The sequence below is a fragment of the Elephas maximus genome, chromosome 11, assembly GCF_024166365.1.
Source record: "Elephas maximus indicus isolate mEleMax1 chromosome 11, mEleMax1 primary haplotype, whole genome shotgun sequence".
NCBI lineage: Eukaryota > Metazoa > Chordata > Mammalia > Proboscidea > Elephantidae > Elephas > Elephas maximus.
In genome coordinates, this window is record NC_064829.1 from 100,575,986 (window position 1) to 100,600,691 (window position 24,706).

The window sequence follows — 24,706 nt, forward strand, 5'->3', positions numbered from 1 at the left end:
TTTTAGTTTGTTTGTGTCTCTAAGCCTAAGGTGTGTATCTTGTAGGCAGCACATAGATGGATCTTGTGTTTTAATCCATTCTGCCACTCTCTGTCTCTTTATTGGTGCATTTAGTCCATTTAGATTCAGGATAATTATGGATAGGTATGAATTTAGTGCTATCATTTTGATGTCTTTTTTTGTGTGTTGTTGACAGTTTCTTTTTCCCACTTAATTTTATGTGCTAAGTAGATTATCTTTATATATTGTCCTTTCCTCATACTTGTTGTTGTTGATTTTGTTTCTGCTGAGTCTCTACTTTTCCCTTGTATTTTTTTTTTTTTTTGATGTGTAGGTTAGTTTGTCTCCTTTGTGGTTACCTTATTATTTACTCCTATTTTTCTAAATTTAAACCTAACTTTCATTTGTTTGTATCACCGTATTTTCCTCTCCATATGGAAGGTGTATGATTACATTTCTTAGTCCCTCTTGTTGTTTTAACATTGTCTTCTTTTATATAATAACATTGCTGTTACCCTGGTTTGAGCTTTGTAAGAATCTTGCTTTGTTTTTTTGATTTCCCTGTCTGGGATGGCTTCTGATTGCTCTGCCCAGTGTGCTAGGCTTGGGTTGATACCTGATATTATTGATTTTCTAACCAAAGAACTCCCTTTAGTATTTCTTGTAGTTTTGGTTTTGTTTTTATGAATTCCCTGAACTTCTGTTTATCTGGAAATGTCCTAATTTCATCTGCATATTTAAGAGACAGTTTTGCTGGATATATGATTCTTGGCTGGCAATTTTTTTCCTTCAGTTTTTAAAATAAGTCATCTCATTGCCTTCTTGCCTGCATGGTTTCTGCTGAGTAGTCCAAGCTTATTCTCATTGGCTCTCCTTTGTAGGTGACTTTTCGTTTACCCCTAGCTGCTCTTAAAATTCTCTTTTTATCCTTGGTTTTGGCAAGTTTGATTAAAGTATGTCTTGGTGACTTTCTTTAACAGCTATGTGGAGTTCAATGAGCATCTTGGATAGATATCTTCTCATCTTTCATGACATCAGGGAAGTTTTCTGCCAACAAATCAACAATTCTCTCTTTATTTTCTGTTATCCCTCCTTGTTCTGTTACTCCAATCACTCATAAGTTATTTCTCTTGGTAGAGTCCCACATGATTCTTAAGGTTTCTTCATTTTTTTTAACTCTTTTATCTGATTTTTCTTCAGATATATTAGTGCCAAATGCTTTATCTTCAAGTTCAGAAATTTTGCCTTCCACTTGCTCATTTCTGCTCCTTTTTCTATTGAGTTGTCTACTTCTGTAATTTTATTGTTAATCTTCTGAATTTCTGATTGCTATGGATTTTTCCAGCTTCTTAAATTTTTCATTATGTTCCTGAACAATCTTTTTAATTTCTTCAATTGTTTTATCTGTGTGTTCCTTGCCTTTTTCTGTGTGTTGCCACATTGCCTTCCCAATGTCTTGAAGGGTTCTGTATATTAATCTTTTGTATTCTGCCTCTGGTAATTCCAGGAATGCATTTTCATCTAGAAGATCCCTGGATTCTTTGTTTTGAGAGATTGTTGAGGCAATCATGGTCTGTTTCTTCATGTGACTTGATATTGACTCTTGTCTCCAAGCCCTCTATAAGCTATTGTATTAGTTTATTTTATGTTTGCTTACTGTGTTGTAGCTTTTTGCTTTTTTTTTTGATATGCCCAAATGGGTTGCTTGAGTGAGCTAGCTTGATTATTTTTGCCTTTGGAGCTCTGACGTCCTGTCCCCAGATGACTAGAGCTGTTATCAATTATATTAGTCTAGGAGTTCATTCACTTCTCTCATATGAATCCAGCTCAAGTGTCCAGGTAGCTGATCATCAAGTATGTGGTACAGGCTCTGTCCTATAGTCTTAGAGGGGCAGGGTTGATTGGCAAATATAGGGGTATCTGATTGCAGCAGGAGGTCACACTCTGAACAAGGCAGGGGGACAAGAATCTTCCCCTACATGTCTCTGCGGAAAGCCTGTCCCTGATCCCTACAGCATACATGTGGGTGGGTTCTGCAGATGGACCACGGGAACCCAATGTTTTTGGTTGTAAGAACTGGGAGGTACCAGTTATCCTTGGACCCTTGTCTCAGGTGACTCGGTGACCTGAGTGGAGCTACCAGTCCTTAGGCCCTTGATGTGGGTAGGTAAGGACCCTGTTTAATAGGGAAAGCAGTGTGAAACATCAAACACCCAGCTCTCCTGCACACAGCTGAAATGGTTGGAGTCTGCCAACAAGGGCCTATTCTCCTGAAATAGGCCCACGCAGGTCCACGTGGGGGGAAAAGGTACTCAAAGTGTACAGACCGTTTTTGCCTGGACAGGAGCCACTTCTGTCCTGAGCTCTCCTGGTTAGTGGAGCTGGCAAATTATCTATTCCCCCAATTGCAAATTTTTTCCTTCTCCAAGGCTGGGAGGATGGGTCTAGGCACTCAACAGGGGCTTTCTCAGGCCCGGGGAATTCAGCCGCTGAAGCCGGCTTGGGGGTGGGGAGGGCACGATAAAATATACCCAATTACTTAGCTTTTGGGGAGTGCTCCGTTCTTCTTTGGTTCCAGAGGTGTGAGTAGGCTGCGTGGTTGGCTGCTTCTCCCTGAGGAAACTGTGGCCGAACACTAGTACCAGCCCACCACTGACACTCTGGGAATGGTGCCTGGGGGCTCCCCGTGTTTCAGGTCTGGTAACTTCTCTCCATTTCTGCCCTCAGTTTGTTTTCTAAGCTTGCCTTTGATGCTCAGGGCTCCTAGCTTGTCATAAATATACTCGTTTCACTTGTTTTTTTTCGAGTCTTTGTTGAAAAGAGGGCTTGCTGGAAGTGTCTGTCTTTTCCGCCATCTTGGCTCCCCTGGTCTTTCTTTTTGAGTTAGAATTTTGCTCTGCATTTTTCTCCAGCTCTGTCCGGGACCCACTATTGTGGCCCCTGTCAGAGCAGTCAGTGGTGGTAGCTGGGCACCATGTCTTTGTACTAGACTCAGTCTGGTGGAGGCTGTAGTCCATTAGTCTTTGGACTAATGTTTCCCTTGTATCTTTAGTTTTCTTCATTATTCCTTGCTCCCAAAGGGGTGAGACCAGTAGAGTATCCTAGATGGCTGCTCACAGGCTTTTAAGACCCCAGACGCTACTCATGAAAGTAGAGTGTAGAACATATTCTTTATAAACTATGTTATGCCGATTGAGCTAGATGTTCCCTTAGATCACGGTCCCCGCAGTCCTCAGCCCAGCAATTCGGTCCCTCAGGGAGTTTGGATGTGTCTATGGAGCTAATATGACCTTGCCTTTTACAGGTTGTGCTGGTTTCCCCAGCATTGTATACTGTCTTACCCTTCACCGAAGTTTCCACTTATCTATTGTCTGTTAAGTGTTCTTCTATCCCCACCCCTCCCCTCCCTCATAACCATGAAAAATTGCATCTTTTTGTATGTAAACCTTTTCATGGTTTTTTTACAGTAGTGGTCTTGTACAGTATTTATCCTTTTGTGATTGACTTGTTTCACTCAGCGTAATGCCCTCCAAATTCATCCGTGTTATGAGATGTTTTACAGATTCATCATTGCTCTTTATTGTTGCATAATACTCCATTGTGGGTATGTATCACAGTTTGTTTATCCATTCATCTGTTGAAGGGCCTCTAGGTTGCTTTCATCTTTTTGCTATTGTGAACAATGCTGCAATGAACATGGGTGTGCATGTCTGTTCTTGTGACAGCTCTTATTTCTCTAGGATATATTCCTAGGAGTGGAATTTCTGGATCACATGGTATTTGTATTTCTAGCTTTCTAAGGAAGCGCCATATCATTTTCCAAAATGGTTGTATCATTTTGCATTTCCACCGACAGTGTGTAAGAGTTCCGATCTCCCCGCAGCCTCTCCAACCTTTGTTATTTCCTGTTTTATTCATCGGTGGGTGGCTGTAAATCTTGATGGAAGCAGACTGACACATTTTTCTCCCAGGGAGCGACTTATGGGTTCGAACTGCCAACGTTTTGGTTAGGAGCTGAGCACTTAACCACTGTTCTACCAGGGCCCTAACTCGTAAAAATGAAAACAAAGACAAAGAAACAAACGGAAAAATCATTGCTGCGGAGTCGATTCCAACTCATAGTGACCCTATAGGACAGAGTAGAATTGCTTCATGGGGTTTCCAAGGCTATAAATCTTTTTGGAAGGAGACTGGCACATCTTTCTCCTGCTGAGTGGCTGGTGGGTTAGAATCGCAGAACTTTTGGTTAACAGCCTAGCACTTTAACCACTATTCCATCAGAGCTCCTTATTTATCCCCCTAACTTACTGAATTTATTAATCTTATAGTCATTTTCAGATAATTTGTTGGGCTTGTTTATGGAATCATTCGCAATTACTTATTCTTTAATCTTTTCCCTTTTAATAATCTTACTTCTAATTCATTAGTCTTTTCCAGTGGTATTGATGAATGCTTTCAATATTTTAATAAAAACAGTGTTCCCATTTTCTGGACTTTAGTGGGATCATTCCATAGTTTCCACATGAAACGTGGTTCCATCTTTGGCCTGATGGACATATTTTATCGAGGGAATATTTGTCACTTTCTATACATTAATTATGTTTCAATTGTGTAAAATAGTTATAGCTTTTTGTGAATGATTTTTTGATCTTTTTAAAAAACTTTATTGTGTTTTAGGTGAAAGTTACAACACAAATTAATTTCTTCTTAAAATATTTATACACAAAATTTTTTGTGACATTGGTTGCAATCACCACGATGTGTCAGCACTCTCTCCCTTTCCCTTTCCACTTGGGGTTCTCTGTGTCCTTTTGTCCAGCTTTTCTGTCCTTTCCTGGATTTTCATCTTTGCTTTTTGGGCACGTGTTGCCCATTTGTTCTGATTGAACTAAGAAGCATGTTCTTCACGTGTGTAATTGGTTGTTTTACAGGCCTGCCTAATCTTTGGCTGAAAGGTGGTCTTAGGGAGTAGCTTCAGTTCTGAGTTAGCAGGGAGTTCTGTGGCTATAGCCTTGGGAGTTCCTCCAGAGCTGGAGATAGAAAACCAAAAGGGAAGAACAGCCTCGGCATTTCTCAAGCTGAAAGAACTGAAGAAAAAATTTAAGCCTCAAGTTGCAATAGTGAAGAAGTCTATGAGTGAAAATATTAAATGATGCAGGAAGCATCAAAAGAAGATGGAGGGAATACATAGACTCATTATACCAAAAAGAATTGGTTGATGTTCAACCATTTCAAGAGGTACCATATGATCAAGAATCGATGTTACTGAAGGAATAATTCTAAGCTGCACTAAAGGTGTTGGTGAAAAACAAGGCTCCGGGAATTGACAGGACACCAATTGAGATGTTTCAACAAACGGATGCCGCACTGGAAGTGCTCACTAGTCTATGCCAAGAAATTTGGAAGACAGCTACCTGGCCAACCAACTGAAAGAGGTCCATATGTATGCCTATTCCCAAGAAACGTGATCCAACTGAATGTGGAAATTATTGTACAACATCATTAATATCACGCACAAGCAAAATTTTGCTGAAGATCATTCAAAAGCAGCTACAGTGGTATATTGACAATAAACTGCCAGAAAGTCAGGCCCGAATCAGAAGAGGACATGGATGCAGGGATATCATTGCTGATGTCACATGGAACCTGGCTGAAAACAGAGAATGCCAGAAGGATGTTTGTCTGTTTTATTGACTATGCAAAGTCATTTGACTGTGTGGATCATGACAAATTATGGATAACATTGCAAAGAATGGGAATTCTGGAGCACTAAATCGTCCTCATGAGGAAACTGTACATAGATCAAGAGGCAGTTGTTTGGACAGAACAAGGGGATACTGCGTGGCTTAAAGTCAGGAAATGAGTGCATTAGGGTTGTATCCTTTCACCATACCTATTCAATCTGTATGCTGAGCAAATAATCTGAGAAGCTGGACTACATGAAGAAGAATGGGGCATCAAGATTGGAGGAAGACTCATTAACAATCTGCATTATGCAGATGACACAACCTCGCTTGCTGAAAGCAAAGAGGACTTGAAGTACTTAGTAATGAAGGTCAAAGACCACAGCCTTCAGTATGGATTACACCTCAACATAAAGAAGACAAAAATCCTCACAACTGGGCCAATAAGTGACATCAGGATAAATGGAGAAAAGCCTGAAGCTGTGAAGGATGACATTTTACTTGGATCCACCATCAACACCCATGGAAGCAGCAGTAAAGAAATAAAAAGACACGTTGCATTGGGAAATCTGCTTCAAAGGGCCTCTTAAAAATGTTGAAAAGCAAAGACATCACCTTGAAGACTATGGTGCGTCTGACCCAAGCCACGGTATTTTCAATCCCATTGCATGCATGAGAAAGCTTGACAATAAATACGGAAGACAGAAGAGAATTGACACCTTTGAATTGTGGTTTTGGCGAAAAGTACTGAACATATCTTGGACTGCCAAAAGAATGAACAAATCTGTCTCGGAGGAAGTACAACCAGAATGCTCTTAGAAGCAAGGATGGCGATGCTACGTATTACATACTTTGGACATGTTATCAGGAGAAATCAGTCCCTAGAGAAGGACATCATGCTTGGTAAAGCACAAGGCCATTGAAAAAGAGGAAGACCCTCAATGAGACGGATTGACACAGTGGCTATAACAGTGGGTTCAAGCATAACAATCACTATGAGCATGGTGCAGGACTGGGCAGTGTTTCATTCTGTGATACATAGGGTCGCTATGAGTCAGAACTGACTCGATGGCACATAGCAACAACAACAACACTGACAAACAAACATTAAAACTAAAACCACTTGCCATGAAGACAGCTTTCCAACTCATGACGACCCCATGTGTGTCAGATTAGACCTGTGCTCCATAATGCTTTCAATGGCTGTGATCTTTCGAAAGTAGATCGACGGGCATCACTGGGTGAATTTGAACCACCAACCTTTCAGTTTGCAACTGAGCACATAACCATTTGTACTACCCAGGGGCTCTGTAGCAAGCACTAGAGATTGAGAATGGAATGAGGCATGCCTCTTGAGATAAGAGCAGAGGCAGAGGTATAGTAAATTCAATGAGATATAGAGAGGAATGGGCTCTTGCTATAGGACAGGCATCAGAGAAGACATCTCTCAAGATGTGACAACTCACCTAGGCCCCTTCCACTACATCACAGTGAAGGGAATGTCCCACCACCCAGTGCCTCCCACCTGCTTACATTATATCTCCCTTTGTGTTTTTCCCAGGGTTCATCCATGGAGGTCCAATGCATGCAGACAGGAAGACTTATCACAACTTTTGTCTGATTTTCGGATCAGTAAAAGTTCCAGTGCCAGCTCTTCTGACCAGCTTAACTCACTTATAAGAATCACTCCTAGGTAAGGAAAACTATAGTCTGTGGAGTGAAAATGAGGTTTTTGTGCCCTGCTCCTCTCTTTCTTAGAGCTTCATGTCTGAATCAGAAGCCCCGAATAAGTCTTCTCCGTGGAAGAAGAAAAAGGAGTGAAATATCCAGTATTTCTTTCCTCTGACCATTCTCATGCTCTGCCCAGAACAGCTCACTGTGCAAAAGCAGAAAGCAGAAGCAGAGGAGCAGATTCATTTGGGCTCATATAACACATACATCATCTTACTAAGGTTCTGAAGTTTCAATCAGTCAGGTTAGGGTTCCCATTCTCTTGGGCACCAATGAGGGATGAAGGTAGAATATAAATTCAGAGTCTCCTCTCTCCTTAAAATTCTCAGCAAGGTAGATTAGACCAACAAGCACATTGAACTTTTATGAAACAAAACTTCATTATGAGCACTAACCATAAGAAAACCAAACCTGTTGCCAGTCAATTCCGAATCACAGTGACCCTTTAGGATAGAACTGCCCTAGAGGGTTTCCATGGCTGTAAATCTTTTTTTTTTCTTTTTTATTGTACTTTAAATGATGGTTTACAGAACAAACTAGTTTCTCATCAGTTAATATACCCATTGTTCTATGACACTGGTTAACAACCACATGACATGTCAACACTCTCCCTTCTCAACCCTGAGTTACACATTACCAGCTTTCCTGTTCCCTCCTGCCTTCCAGTCCCTGCCAGGGCTGGTGCGTCCCTTTACTCTTTTTTAAAAATAATTTTTATTGTGCTTTAAGTGAAAGCTTACAAATAAAGTCAGTCTCTCACACAAAAACCTATGCGACAGCCAGCTCTCTCCCCTCCACTCTTTCTTTTCGTGCTTCTAACCCTCTCCACTCTCTCATCTCCCCTCCAGGCAGGAGATGCCAACATAGTCTCAAGTGTCCACCTGATCCAAGAAGCTCACTCCTCTCCAGCATCCCTCTCCAACCCATTGTCCAGTCCAATCCATGTCTGAAGAGTGGCTTTGGGAATGGTTCCTGTCCTGGGACAACAGAAGGTCTGGAGGCCATGACTACCGGGGTCCTTCTAGTCTCAGTCAGACCATTAAGTCTGGTCTTATGAGAATTTGGGGTCTGCATCCCACTGCTGTCCCGCTCCCTCAGGGGTTCTCTGTTGTGTTCCCTGTCAGGGCAGTCATCGGTTGTAGCTGGGCACCATCTAGTTCTTCTGGTCTCAGGATGAAGTAGTCGCTGGTTCATGTGGCCCTTTCTGTCTCTTGGGCTCGTAATCGTCTTGTGTCCTTGGTGTTCTTCATTCTCCTTTGATCCAGGTGGGTTGAGACCAACTGATACATCTTAGATGGCTGCTTGCTAGCGTTTAAGAGCCCAGACGCCACTCTTCAAAGTGGGATGCAGAATGTTTTGTTAATAGATTTTATTATGCCAATTGACTTAGATGTCCCCTGAAACCATGGTCCCCAGACCCCTGCCCCTGCTATGCTGGCCTTCGAAGCATTCAGTTTATTCAGGAAACTTCTTTGCTTTTGGTTTAGTCCAATTGTGCTGACCTTTCCTGTATTGTGTGCTGTCTTTCTGTTCACCTAAAGTAGTTCTTATCTACTATCTAATTAGTTAATGCCCCTCTCCTACCCTCCCTCCCTCCCCCTCTCATAACCACAAAAGAATGTTTTCTTCTCAGTTTAGACTATTTCTCAAGTTCTTATAATAGTGGTCTTATGCAATATTTGTCCTTTTGCAACTGACTAATTTCACACAGCATAATGCCTTCCAGGTTCCTCCATGTTATGAAATGTTTCACAGATACCTCACTGTTCTTTATCGATGCATAGTATTCCATTGTGTGAATATACCACCATTTATTTATCCATTCATCTGTTGGTGGGCACCATGGTTCCTTCCATCTTTTTGCTATTGTAAACAGAGCTGCAATAAATATGGGTGTGCACATATCTGTTCGTGTAAGGCTCTTATTTCTCTAGCATATATTCCAAGGAGTGGGATTGCTGGATCGTGTGGTAGTTTTATTTCTAGCTTTTTAAGGAAGCGCCAAATCGATTTCCAAAGTGGTTGTACCATTTGACATTCCCACCAGCAGTGTATAAGTGTTCCAATCTCTCCACAGCTCTCCAACATTTATTATTGTGTGTTTTTTGGATTAATGCCAGCCTTGTTGGAGAGAGATGAAATCTCTTTGTAGTTTTCATCTGCATTTCTCTAACGGCTAATCATCGTGAACATTTCCTCATATGTCTGTTAGCTACCTGAATGTCTTCTTTAGTGAAGTGTCTATTCATATCTTTTGCCCATTAATTGGGTTATTTGTCTTTTTGCAGTTGAGTTTTTGCAGTATTATGTAAATTTTAGAGATCAGGCACTGATCAGAAATGTCATAGCTAGAAACTTTCTCCCAGTCTGTAGGTAGTCTTTTTACTCTTTTGGTGAAGTCTTTGGATGAGCATAGGTGTTTGATTTTTAGCAGCTCCCAGTTACCCAGTTTTTCTTCTACATTCTTTATAATGTTTCCTATACTGTTTATGCCATGTATTAGGGCTCCTAACGTTGTCCCTATTTTTTCTTCCAGGATCTTTATTGTTTTAGATTTTATATTTAGGTCTTTGATCCATTTTGAGCTTGTTTTTGTGCATGGAGTGAGGTATGGGTCTTGTTTCATTTTTTTGCAGATGGATATCCAGTGATGCCAGCACCATTTGTTAAAAAGACTGTCTTTCCCCCATTTCCCTGTTTTGAGGACTTTGTCAAATATCAACTGCTCATATATGGATGGATTTATGTCTGAATTCTCAATTCTGTTCCACTGGTCCATGTATCTGTTGTTGTACCAGTACCAGGCTGTTTTGAATACTGTAGTGGTATAATAGGTTCTAAAATCAGGTAAAGTAAGGCCTCCCACTTTGTTCTTCTTTTTCAGTAATGCCTTATTTATCTGGGGCCTCTTTCCCTTTCATATGAAGTTGGTGATTTGTTTCTCCATCTCATTAAGGAATGTCCTTGGGATTTGGATCGGAATTGCATTAAATGTATAGATCGCTTTTGGTAGAACAGACATTTTTATAATGTTAAGTCTTCCTATCCACGACCAAGGTATGTTCTTCCACTTATGTAAGTCTCTTTTGGTTTCTTACAGAAGTGTACTGTAGTTTTCTTCATATAAGTCTTTTACATCCCTGGTAAGATTTATTCCTGAGTATTTTATCTTCTTGGGGGCTGCTGTGAATGGCATTGACTTGGTGATTTCCTCTTCGATGTTCTTTTTGTTGATGTAGAGGAATCCAACGGATATTTGTATGTTTATCTTGTATCCTGATACTCTGCTCAACTCTTCTATTAGTTTCAGTAGTTTTCTGGAGGATTCCTTAGAATGAGATCCTTAGAATGAATTCCTTAGGATTCCTGTGTATAAGATCATGTCGTCTGCAAATAGAGATACTTTTACCTCTTCCTTGCCAATCCGGATGCCCTTTATTTCTTTATCTAGCCTAATTGCTCTGGCTAGGACTTCCAGCACAATGTTGAATAAGAATGGTGATAAAGGGCATCCTTGTCTGGCTCCCGATCTCAGTGGGAATGTTTTCAGGCTCTCTCCATTTAGGGTGATGTTGGCTGTTGGCTTTGTGTTAATGCCCTCTATTATGTTGAGGAATTTTCCTTCTATTCCTATTTTGCTGATAGTTTTTTTTTTTTTTTTATCATCATGAATGAGTGTTCAACTTTGTCAAATGTCTTTTCTGCATCAATTGATAAAATCATGTGATTCTTGTCTTTTGTTTTATATATGTGGTGGATTACATTAATTGTTTTTCTAATGTTGAACCATCTCTGCATACCTGGTATGAATACCACTTGGTCATGGTGAATTATTTTTTTGATATATTGTTGAATTCTATTGGTTAGAATTTTGTTGAGGATTTTTGCATCTAAGTTCATGAGGGATATAGGTCTATAATTTTCTTTTCTTGTGGTGTCTTTACCTGGTTTTGATATCACGGATATGCTGGCTTCATAGAATGAGTTTGGTACTATTGCACCCTTTTCTATGCTCTGAAATACCTTTAGTAATAGTGGCGTTAACTCTTCTCTGAAAGTTTGGTAGAAGCCGTTGGGACCAGGGCTTTTTTGGGGGGGGGGGGGAGTTTTTTTATTACCTTTTCAATCTCTTCTTTTGTTATGGGACTATTTAGTTGTTCCTCCTCTGTTTGTGTTAGTTTAGGTAGGTAGTGTGTTTCTAGGAATTCATCTATTTTCTAGGCTTTCAAATTTGAGTATAGTTTTTCATAGTAATCTGATATGATTCTTTTAATTTCAGTTGGGTCTGTTGTAATATCACCCATCTCAATTCTTATTCAGGTTATTTGCTTCCTCTCCTGTTTTTCTTTTGTCAGTTTGGCCAGTGGCTTATCAATTTTGTTGATTTTTTCAAAAAACCTGCTTTTGGTCTTGTTAATTCTTTCAATTGTTTTTCTGTTTTCTATTTCATTTAGTTCAGCTCTAATTTTTATGATTTGTTTTCTTCTGGTGCCTGTGGGTTTCTTTTGTTGCTCTCTTTCTATTTGTTCCAGTTGTAGGGATAATTCTTTGATTTTGGCCCTTTCTTCTTTGTGGATGTGTGCATTTATTGATATAAATTGGCCTTTGAGCACTGCTTTTGCTGTGTCCCAAAGGTTCTGATAGGAAGTGTTTTCATTCTCATTGGATTCTCTAAATTTCTTTATTCCATCCTTAATGTCTTCTATGATCCAGTCTTTTTTGAGCAGGGTATTGTTCAGTTTCCAAGTGTTTGATTTCTTTTCCTGTTATTGATTTCCACTTACAGGCTTTTAAGACCCCAGGTGCTACTCACCAAAGTATAATGTAGAACATATGCTTTATAAACTATGTTATACCAATTGAGCTAGATGTTCCCTTAGATCATGGTCCCCACAGTCCTCAGCCCAGCAATTCATTCCCTCAGGGAGTTTGGATGTGTATATGGAGCTAGTATGACCTTGCCTTTTACAGGTTGTGCTGGTTTTCCCAGTATTGTGTACTGGCTTAGCCTTCACCAAAGTTTCCACTTACCTACTGTCTATGAGGAAACCCCGGTGTCATAGTGGTTAAGTGCCACAGCTGGTTACCAAGAGGCCGGCAGCTCGAATCCACTAAGTGCTTCTTGGAAACTCTATTGGGCAGTTCTACTCTGTCCTATAGGGTCACTATGAGTCGAAATCGACTCGAGGGCAGTGGGAGTTTGGTTTCTATTGTCTATTAAGCGTTCTTCCATCCCCACCCCTCCCCTCTGTTGTAACCATCAAAGACTGGGTCTTTTTGTAGGTAAACCTTTTCATGGGTTTTTACAGTAGTGGTCTCATACAATCCTTTTGTGATTGACTTGTTTCACTCAGCAAAATGCCCTCCAGGTTCATCCATGTTATGAGATGTTTCACAGATTTATCATTGCTCTTTATCATTGCATAATACTCCATTGTACATATGTACCACAGTTTGTTTACCCATCCATCTGTTGAAGGGCCTCTAGGTTGTTTTCATCTTTTTGCTATAGTGAACAATCTGCAATGAACATCGGTGTGCATATGTCTGTTCATGTGACGGCTCTTATTTCTCTAGGATGTATTCCTAGGAGTGGAATTTCTGGATCATATGGTATTTGTATTTTTAGTTGTCTCTCCAGAACACTTAATTGTGCTCAGGAGGAACCTGTACATAGATCAAGAGGCAGTCTTTAGAACAGAACAAGGGAATACCGCGTGGTTTAAAGTCAGGAAAGGTGTCATCAGGGTTGTTTTCTTTCATCATATTTATTGACTCTATATGCTGAGCAAATAATCTGAGAACTATGTGCAGAAGAATGGGGCATCAGGATTGGAGGAAGACTCATTAACAGCCTGCGTTATGCAGATGACACAACCTTGCTTGCTGAAAGTGAAGAGGACTTGAAGCACTTACTGATGAAGATCGAAGACCACTGCCTTCAGTATGGATTACACCTCAACATAAAGAAAACAAAAATCTTTACAACTGGACCAATAAGCAACATTATGATAAATGAAGAAAAGATTGAAGTTGTCAAGGATTTCATTTTACTTGTATCCACAATCAACACCCATGGATGCAGAGGTCAAGAAATCAAAAGATGTGTTGCATTGGGGAAATCTGTGGCAAAAGACCTCTTTCAAGTGTTAAAAAGCAAAGATGTCACCTTGAATACTAAGGTGAACCTGACCCAAGCCATGGTTTTTTCAGTCACCTGATATGCATGTGAAAGCTGGGCAATGAATAAGGAAGACCACAGAAGAATTGACACCTTTGAATTATGGTATTGGTGGAGAATATTGAATATACTGTGGACTGCCAAAAGAACGAACAAATCTGTCTCAGAAGGAGTACAACCAGGATGCTCTTAGAGGCAAGGATGGTGAGACTATGTCTCACATACTTTGGACATGTTATCAGGAGGTATCAGCCCCTGGAGAAGGACATCACGCTTAGTAAAATAGCGGAATAAAAGGAAGATCCTGGATGAGATGGATTGACACCGTGGCTGCAACAATGAGTTCAAGCACAACAATGATGGCAAGGATGGTACAGGGCTGGGCAGTGTTTGATTCTGTTGTACATAGGGTCGCTATGAGTCAGAACCGACTTGATGGCTCCTAACAATAACAGCAGCAACAAAGATCTCTTTTGGTTTCTTGCAATAGTTTTTAGCAGTTTACCCTGGTAGCACAGTGGTTAAGAGCTACAGCTGCTAACCAAAAGGCCAGCAGTTTAGATCTACAGGTGCTCCTTGGAAACCCTATTGAGTGGTTCTACTCTGTCCTATAGGTTCTTTATGAGTCCGAATTGACTCTACAGCAATGGGTTTGGTTTTGGGTTTTTTTAATGCCCCTGGTTAGATATAATCCTAAGTATTTTATCTTTTTTAGAGCCTATTATAAATGGCATTGATTTCCTGATTTTCTTTTTGAAGTTCTCTTTGTTGGTGTAGACCCACTGCCATCGAGTCAATTCCAACTCATAGCGACCCTATGAGTCAGAATCGACAAGATGGCAGTGGGTTTGATTTGGCTGTTTGGTTGTTGGTGTAGAGGAATCCAACTGATTTTTGTATGTTGATCTTGTATCCTGCTACTTTGTTGAATTCTTCTATTAATTCTAGTAGCTTTTTTGTATAATATATGGAGTTTTCTATGTATAGGGTCACATGATCTGTAAATACGGAGAATTCTACTTTTTCCTTACCAATTTGGATACCGTTTCTTTTTCTTGTCTTATTGCTTTAACTAGCACTTCCAGCAAAATGTTGAATCAGACTAATGATAAAGGACACCCTTCTCAAGGCGATTTCTTTCAGTCTCTCCTCATTAAGAAAAATATTTGCTGTTGATTTTGTATAAATGCTTTTTATCATGTTGAGGAATATCTCTTTTGTTCTTATTTTGCTGAGAGTTTTTATCAGGAATGCATGCTGGACTTTATCAAATGCCTTTTGTGCATTGATTGAGATGATCATGTGATTCTTTTCTTTTGCTTTGTCTATGTGGTGGATTACATTGATTGATTTTGTAATGTTGAACCATTATTGCATACCCAGTATGAATCCCACTTGGTCGTGATGTATTATTTTTTTGATAAGCTGTTGAATTCTAAGGAGCCCCGGTGGCACAATGGTTAAGCACTTGGCTCCTAACTGAAAGGTCAATGGTTTGAACCCACCGGACACTGCACGGGAGGAAGACATGGCATCCTGGTTCTGTAAAGATTACAGCCTTGGAAACTCCAGGGGCGGGTCTACTCTGTCCTGTAGGGTCACTATGACTTAGAATAGACTTGACAGCAAGGGCTTTTTTTTGTTGTTGTTGTTGAATTCTGTCGGGTAGAATATTTCTGAGAATTTTTGCATCTGTATTCATGAGGGATATTGTTTTTTTGTGGTGTTTTTGCCTGGGTTTGTTATGATGGCTATTTTGGCTTCATAGAATGAATTTGGAAGTATTCTTTCCTTTTCTATGCTCTGAAATGGTTTCGGTAGTATTGGTGTGAGGTCTTTGAATGTTTGTTTGAATTCTCCAGTGAAGCCACCCAGGTCAGGGTTTTTTTTGTCGTCGTTGGGGTTTTTTTTTTTTTTTTATTACCTCTTCAATTTCTTCTTTCGTTATTAGTCTTCTTAGTTTTTCTATCACAGTTTGTGTTAGTTTAGGTACGTAGTGTGTTTCCAGAAATTTGTCCATTTCCTTTAGGTTTTCACGTTTGTTGGAGTATAGTTTTTCATAGAACTCTGTTAGGATTCTTTCTGTTTCAGTTGGTTCTGTTGTGGCATTACCACTCTCCTTTCTTATTCGGGTTATTTGAAATTCCTGCTTTTCTTTTGTCAGTTTGGCCAGTGGTTTGTTGATTTTGTTGATCCTTTCAAAGAACCAACTTCTGGTCTGGTTGATTCTATTGGTTTTTTTTGTTGTTGTTGTTCTCTATTTCATTTTATTTCTGGTGTAATCTTTATTATTTTCCTTCTTTTGGTGACTGTGGGCATCTTTCGCTGCTCTTTTTCTATTTGTTTGCATTGTAGGGCTAATGTTTTGATTTTGATACTTTCTTCTTTTTTTGATGAGTGCGTTTATTGCTATGACTTCACCTCCAAACACTGCTTTTGCTATGTCCCAAAGATTTTGGTAAGATAAGTTTTCATTCTTGTTAAATTCTAGGAAATTTTTCATTCCATCTCTGATTTCTTCTATTACCCAGTGGTTTTTAAGGGAGGTGTTGTTCAGTTTCCATGTATTTGACTTTTTTCCCTTGCTATTCCTATTATTGATTTCTACTTTTATGGCATTGTATCAGTAGGCGTTTCAGGATACCCCACAGGAAAAATCTGCAGATGCTCAAGTCCCTTATATAAAATGGCATAGTATTTGCATATAACCTATGCACATTCTCTGGTGTACTTTAGTTTATCTCTAGATTACTTATAATAGTTAATACAATGTAAATAGTTGTTATACAGTACTGTATTGTTTAGGGAATAATGACAAGACACGAGGCAAATGATGCTCAAACAATGAGTGCTGGAGTATCTGTGAAATGATGGGAGGCTACAGCAGGGTATGCCTACATATCATTTCATTCAGGTGGATTCAGCATAGTGCTTGGCATGAGGCAATTTTGCTTTTCTGGAACTTTCTTTTTTTCAAATATTTTCAACCTGTGGTTGTTTGAGTCTTCAGATTTGGAACTCGCAGATAAGGAGGGCCTACTTTTATGGGATTATGATAAGAGAAGGTGCTTTGCATTATTTCGATCTTTTGGATTTTGTTAAGGCTCGCTTTGTGGCCTAAAATGTGGTCTGTTGTGGAGGACGTTCCACATGTTTTGGAAAAGAATGTATTCTTTGCTGCTGTTGAGTGGAGCGTTCTATATATGTCTATGAGGTTGCGTTAGTTGATTGTGATGTTTAGATCTTCTGTATCTTTACTGAGTTTCTTTCTAGACTTTCTGTCCTTCACTGAAAGTTGTGTGTTGAAATCTCCTACTATTATCGTGGAACTATCTATTTGTCTTTTCAGTGCTGTTGTAGCTGTCATTGGATGTGTATATAATTATTATGGTTATGTCCCCCTGGTGGATTGACACTTTAATCATTATATGTGTCCTTCCTCATCTTTCATGCTGTATTTTGCTTTAAAGTCAATTTTATCAGCTTAATATTGCTACGCCTGCTCTTTTTTGATTATTATTTGCTTCATATATTTTTTTCCTTTTTTTGAGTTTTAGTTTGTTTATGTCTTTGTGTCTAAGGTGTGTCCTTGTAAATAGCATATTGATGGATTTTTTTTTTTTTTAATTCATTCTGCCACTCTCTGTCTCTTTACTGGTGCATTTAATCCGTTTACATTCAGTGTAATTATTGATAGGTATGAGTTTACTTCTGTCATTTTGTACTTTTTTTTGTGATGTCGGCAGTTTCTTTGTTCTGCTTAATTTTTTGTGCTGAGTTCTTTTTGTTTGTGGATTTTCTTTTCATTTCTTTGTTATTATTGATTTTGTGTTTTGTGTGAGTCTTTATGTTTTTCTTCTTTTTTATTTTGAAAGGTAGGTTGGTTAACTTCCTTTGTGGTTCCTTTGAAATTTACGTTTATCTTCCTAAGTTTAAAATGGTCTTTTATTTCTTGATATTGTCTTCACTTCCTCTCCATGTGAAAGTTCTATATCTACACTTTCATGGATGGAGATCTAGTGTATGCATACCAGAAAACGCACCACAATCTTGGTCTCATGGTCAAATCTTGCAAACTGTAGGTTCCAATGCCATCCCTTCTATTTGGCTTAACTATTTTTTTTTTTTTTATCACAAGACAATGAAACATAGATAAGAGAAACTATAGTCTGTGCGGGTGAAAATGAGGATTTTATGCCCTGTGCCTCTCTTTCATAGAGCTTCATGTGTGAATAAGAAGCCCCAAATACGTCTTCCCCATGTTGATGTTGTTACTGGGTGCTGTCAAGTCATTTCTGACTCATATCAACCCCATTACAACAGAATCAAACACTGCCTGGTCCTGCACTATCCTCACAGTTGTTATTATACTTGAGCTCATCTTTGTAGCCACTGTGTCAGTCCATCTTGTTGAGGGTCTTCCTCTTTTTTCTGAGATGAAGTCTCACCTTCCTTGCTTCTAAGGAGTATTTTGGCTATGCTTCTTGCAAGACAGATTTTTCCTTCTTTTGGCAGTCCATGGTATAGTCAGTATATACCATAGTTGGCACATAATTCAATTTTTCTTCAGTCTTCATTATTCGTTGTCCAGCTTTCAAATGCATATGAGGTGATTGAAAATACCATGGCTTCTGGTCAGGCACACCTTAGTCTCCAAAGTGAAATCTTTGCTTTTGAACACTTTAAAGAGGTCTTTTGCCATACATTTGCCCAACTCAATATGTAGTTTGATTTCTTGACTGCTGCTTGCATGGGCGTTGATTGTGGATCCAAGTAAAATAAAATCCTTGGCAAATTCAGTTCTTTCTCTGTTTATCATGATGTTGTTTGTTGGTGCAGTTGTGAGGATTTTTCTTTTCTTTATGTGGAGGTGCAATCCATACTGAAGGCTGTAGTCTTTGATCCTCATCAGTAAGTGCTTCAAGTCCTCTTCATTTTCAGAAAGCAAGGTTGTGTCATCTGCATATCACATGTTGTTAATGAGTCTTCCGTCAATCCTGATGCTGCATGCTCCTTCATATACTCCAGCTTCTCAGATTATTACCCAAGCCATGGTGTTTTCAGTTGCCTCATATGCATGCAAAAGCCGGATAATTAATAAGGAAGACCAAAGAAGAACTAATGGCTTTAAATTGTGGTGTTGGTGAAGAATATTGTATATACTATGGCCTGCCAAAAGAACAAACAAATCTGTCTTGAGAGAAGTACAGCCAGGATGCTCCTTAGAAGCAAGTATGGTGAGACTACCTCTCACATACTTTAGACATGTTATCAGGAGGGATCTGTTCTTGGAGAAGGACTTCACGCTTGGTAAAATACAGGGTCAGCAAAGAAGAGGAAGACCCACAATGAGAAGAATTGACGTGGCGAGCACAACAATGGGCTCAAACATAATAACTCTTGTGAGGATGGTGCAGGACAGGCAGTGTTTCATTCTGTTGTACATAGGGTTGTTATGAGTCGAAACTGACTCAGTGACACCTGATAACAACATATAAATTGAATAAGTATGATGAAAGAATACAACCCTGATGCACACCTTTACTGACTTTAAACCATGCAGTATCCCCTTGTTCTGTTCAAAAGACTGCCTCTTGGTCTATGTCCAGGTTCCTCATGAGCAAAATTAAATGTTCTGGAAATTCCGTTCTTCATAATGTTATCCTTAATTTGTTATCAGTCACAGAGTCGAAAGCTTTTGCATAGTCAATAAAACACAGGTAAACGCCTTTCTGGTATTCCCTGCTTTTCAGCCATAATGCACCTGGCATCAGTGATGATATCTTTCATTCCATGTCCTCTTCTGAATCTGGCTTGAATTTCTGGGAGTTACATGCTGATGTACTGTCATAACCACTTTTGAATGATCTTCAGCAAAAATTGACTTGTGTGTGATATTAATGACATTGTTTGATAATTTCCGCATTCTGTTGGATCACCTTTCTTCACAATGGGCACAAATACAGATCTCTTCCAGTCAGTTGGCCAGGTAGCTGTCTTCCAAATTTCTTGGCATAGATGAGCGAGTACCTCCAGCACTGCATCCATTTGTTGAAACTTCTCAATTGGTATTCCGTCAATTCCTGGAGCCTTGTTTTTCGCCGATGCCTTCAGTGCAGCTTAGACTTCTTCCTTCAATACCATCAGTTCTTGATCATATGCTACCTCCTGAAATCGTTGAACGTTGACCAATTCTTTTTGGTACAGTGACTTTGTGTACCCCTTCCATCTTCTTTTGATACTTCCTGCGTGGTTGGATATTTTCCCCATAGAAAACTTTAATATTGCAACTTGAGGCTTGAAATTTTTCTTCGGTTCTTTTTAGATTGAGAAATGCCAAACGTGTTCTTCTCTTTTGGTTTTCTAACTCCAGATCTTTGCACATGTCATTATAATACTTTACTTTGTCTTCTCCAGCCGCCCTTTGAAATCCTCTGTTCAGCTCCTTTACTTCGTCATTTCTTCCATTTGCTTTAGCTACTCGACTTTCAAGAGCAGGTTGCAGAGTCTCTTCTGACATCCATTTTGGTCTTTTCTTTCTTTCCTGTCTTTTAATGACCTCTTGCATTCTTCATGTATGCTGTTCTTGATGCCATTCCACAACTCGTCCGGCCTTCGGTCATTAGAGTTCAACGCATCGAATCTGTTCTTGAGGTGGTCTCTAAATTCAGGTAGGATATACTCAAGGTCATACTTTGTATCTCATAGACTTGTTCTAATTTTCTTCAGTTTCAGTTGTAACTTACATATGAGCAACTGACGATCTGTTTTTCAGTTGGCTCTTCCCTTGTTCTGACTGATGATCTTGAGCTTTTCCATCATCTCTTTCCACAGATTTAGTAGATTTGATTTCTCTGTATTCCGTAATAGCCCTTTATGTTGTTGAAAAAAAAGTATTTGCAATGAAAAAGTCTTTGGTCTTGCAAAATGCTATCATACAATATCCAGTGTGGTTTCTAATACCAAGGCCATATTTTCCAGCTACTGATCCTTCTTCTCTGTTTTCAACTTTTGCTTTCCAATCACCTGTAATTTTCAGTGCATCTTGATTGCATGTTTAATCAGCGTCAGACCCCAGAAGTTGGTAAAAATCTTCAGTTTATTCATCTTTGACCTTAGGGGTTAGTGGATAAATTTGAATAATAGTCATATTAACTGGTATTCCTTGTTTGTTGTTGTTGTTAGGTGCCATTGAGTTGGTTCCGGCTCATAGCTACCCTATGTACAACAGCACAAAACACTTCCCTGTACTGTGACATCCTCACAATCGTTGGTATGCTTGAGCCCATTGTTGCAGCCACTGTGTTAATCCGTCTTGTCCAAGATCTTCCTCTTTTTTGCTGACCCTCTACTTTACCAAGCATGATGTCCTTCTCCAGGGACTGATCACTCCTGATAACATGTCCAAAGTATGTGAGACATAGTCTTGCCATCCTTGCTCCTAAGGAGTACCCTGGTTGTACTTCTTCCAAGACAGATTTGTTCATTCTTTTGGCAGTCTTTTGTGTATTCAGTGCTCTTCTCAAACACTGTAATTCAAGGTGTCAATTCTTCTTTGACCTTCCTTATTCATTGTAGGTGTATGGATGTTACTCTGTCACTGACAGCATTTCCTCCAGGATAGATCTTGAAACCTGTCCACCATGAATGACCTGCTGGTATTTGAAACACCGGTGGCATTGGTCCAGCATCACAGCAACATGCAAGCCACTATAGTATAAAAAACTGACAGACAAGTCTTTCCCATGGAAGAAGAAAAAAGAATGAAATATCTAACATTTCTCTCCCTCTGACCATTCTCATGCTCTGCCCAGAGAACCTCACCATGCAGAAGCAGAAGCCAGAAGCAGAGGACCAGAGTCATATGAGTTCATATAACACATACATCATCTCACTAAGGCCCAGGAGTTTCAATCAATCAGATTAGGGTCCCCATTGTCTTGGGCATCAATGAGGGATGAAGGTAGAACATAAACTCAGAATCTCGTCTCTCCGGAAAATTCTCAGCAAGGTAGATTAGGTCAACTAGCATGTTGAAATATTATGAAACAAAACCTTATGATGAGCACTAAACAAAAAAACACTAAATCCATTGTCATTGATTCCAACTTGTAGTGACCCTACAGGACAGAGTAGAGGTGCCCAACACGGTTTCCGAGGCTGTAATCTGTAAGGGAGCAGACTGCCACATCTTTCTCCCATGGAGTGGCTTATGAGTTCAAATGGCTGAACATTTGCTTAGCAGCTGAATGCTTAACCACTGTGCCACCAGTGTAGATCCCATAAAGATTAAAACCAAAAATAACCATTATCATCAAGTTGACTCTGACTCATAGTGACCCTATGGGACAGAGTAGAACTGCTGCATAGTGTTTCCAAGGCTGTAAACTTTCAGGGAGCCTACCCGCCACATCTTTCCCCTGAGGAGAGGTTAGTGGGTTCAAATCGCTTACCTTTTGGTTAGCAGCTGAGTGCTTTAACCACTGGGCCATGAGGGCTCCTTATTTATTCCCCCAACTTACTAAATTTATTAATTTTAGAGCCATTATCAGATAATTTGTTGAGCTTGCTTATGGAATCATATCATTTGCAATTACTTATTTTTAATCTCTTCCCTCTTAATAATTTTACTTCTAATTTATTTATATTTTCTGGTCATATTGATGAATGCTTCCAATATTTTAATAAAAAGAGTAGTGAGGTGCACACTTCCCATTTTATGGACTTTAGTGGAATCATTCCATAGTTAATACATTAAGCTTGATGCCATCTGTCTTTGTAATCTAGTGCTGCTATAACAGAAACACCACAGGTGGATGCCTTTAACAACAGAAGTTAATTCTCTAACTGTCTGCTAAGCTAGAAGTTCGAATTCGGGGTGCCAGCTCCAACGGAAGGCTTTCTCTCTCTGTTGGCCACAGACGAAGGTCCTTGTCATCGATCCTTCCTGGTCTTTTATATCTCAAGAGAGAATGAATCAACATACAACCTAATCTTGTACATGGAGCCCTGCTTTATTAATGTAACTGCCTCTAATCCCACCTCATTAACATCATAGAGGTAGGATTTACAACACATAGGAAAATCACATCAGATGACAAAATGGTGGACAATCACATAATGCTGGGAAACATGGCCTAGCCAAGTTGATACATTGTTGGGGGACACAATTCAGTTTTTAACACCATCTTTGGCCTGATAGACACACCTTATCAAGGAAATATTCATGCCTTCCTACTTAAAAAAAAAAAGTGTTTTAGTTGTTTAAAATGTTTGCTGATTTTTATAAATGATTTTCTTTTGATTGTTCTTTACCTCATAAGTCTTGCTGGTCCTTCTCATCTATTTTCTTGTCGTGTTTTGTAGCCATCTTCTGCCATCTTCTTTCTATTAATTATCATAGAATGAGTTGGATTATTCCATGCCTACTTATATATCTACTTTTATTAGTATTTTGTGAAATCTGTCACTTCTGGACCATTTTTCTATTCTTTGGGATTGTCAATGCACCCTGCTCCTACCATGTTTGTCTCTTGTTCAGTCTCCACTCCAATAGCCCCAAACCACAAGGCTCTTGTACACAAGGTCTATAGTTTTATCATGTTAATATATTTTTCTAATATTTTCTTGCAAAGGCAAGAAATTATTCTTCTAGCATTTCCTGCCTTCTTTATGCTTCCTCACCATGCACTTCCTCCCTGCAACTCTGCCACACTCCACTCTGACCTGATACACTTTTGGCAGCCCAGGAGAAACTTTTGAGTCTGGGGACTATATCTACCTCCTAGTTTTTCTAAAAATGGAGTTTACATGGGATTTTCCATTCATGTTATTGCTTTTATAGATATCTATAAGAGAAAAGGGGAGTTCTTTTCTCACATTGCCTTTTACATACCAGAAGTACTAGGTAGAGTTTTAAAAATAAGCTTGATACATACTTCTCATAATTATTTAGTGACTTAATTATATTTTGTGATGATATTACTTGGGTTATATATTATAACATCATTATTTTGTCTTTTGATATCTGAATTTGTATAGCTATAAGGTAAGTAGTATTTGTATATATCCAAAGTTCTGAGAAATGACCTGCTGTATTAATAATAAGGCTACTATTTTTTTTTATTATAGATATAACTGACATCACAGATGCATTTTAACTTACGAATTGTAAGACAACTGTGAACAAAGTCTCGATAAATGTGGACATACTTCTAATTAATCCTAGAAAACTTTAGCTAAGATAATGTATATCTTCTATAAAATTCCCAAAAAGTAAATTGAAAAATGTGTAATTACTACTACGAAAAAATAATATAAATTTGGGGCATAGTATTAATTCTTGAATAACAATACATTGCAGTAAGTAAAAGAAAATTGTATGTTATAAAGAAAAAGAAAACTTGCAGTTTAGAGAATTAAAAAAAAAAAAAACCCAAACCCCTTGCCATAGAGTCAATTCTGACTCATAGCAACCAGGGAATAGGTAAATTTAATTAAATTTATTGCATGTTATGACAGGTATCATTACTGAACTGGAAAAGCACACATAAATATATGTATATTTTAATATTTTCATTCAAAATTAGAGGGGACAATTGGTTTTCCCAGTTGGACATACAACTATGTAACATAAGCTAGACATTCAGTAATTGCAGGAGAATCAGTTTTAGCAAAATAAAATGTTTGTGTAGGACTTGGGAAGTTGAAATGCTTAAACTCATTTCTCCTTCCAATTCCTGTTAGATAATTATCACCACCAAGAAAACTCTAGTAACTGAAAACAACCACCTTTTAAGAACTCAGAACTCTCAAATTCAAGGGGGCAGGGAAGCTAGAGTACTGGAAATGAAACAACCAGAATGCAATTAATGAGAATGTTGACACATTATAAAAAATGTAACTAATGTCACTGAACAACTTGTGTAGAAATTTTCAAATGGGAACCTAATTTGTTGTGTAAACTTTCACTGAAAACACATAAAAAATTATGAACAAACAAACAAACAAACAAACAAAAAACCCTGTGGAGCACAGTTCTACTCTCATATACATGGGATCATCATGACTTTGAATTAACTCAGTGGCAAACTGACTTGGTTTAATATTT

The 24,706-nt window shown here is 38.9% G+C and overlaps 1 protein-coding gene across 1 annotated transcript in view; it reads left to right on the forward strand.

The window, feature by feature from the left end:
* The window catches only part of LOC126085383 (caspase recruitment domain-containing protein 8-like), a 73,037-nt gene that overhangs the window by 18,472 nt on the left and 29,859 nt on the right, over positions 1-24,706 (forward strand). Inside the window, 1 exon segment of the mRNA XM_049900707.1 lies at positions 7,246-7,377. Coding sequence (XP_049756664.1) covers positions 7,246-7,377 — 132 coding nt within the window.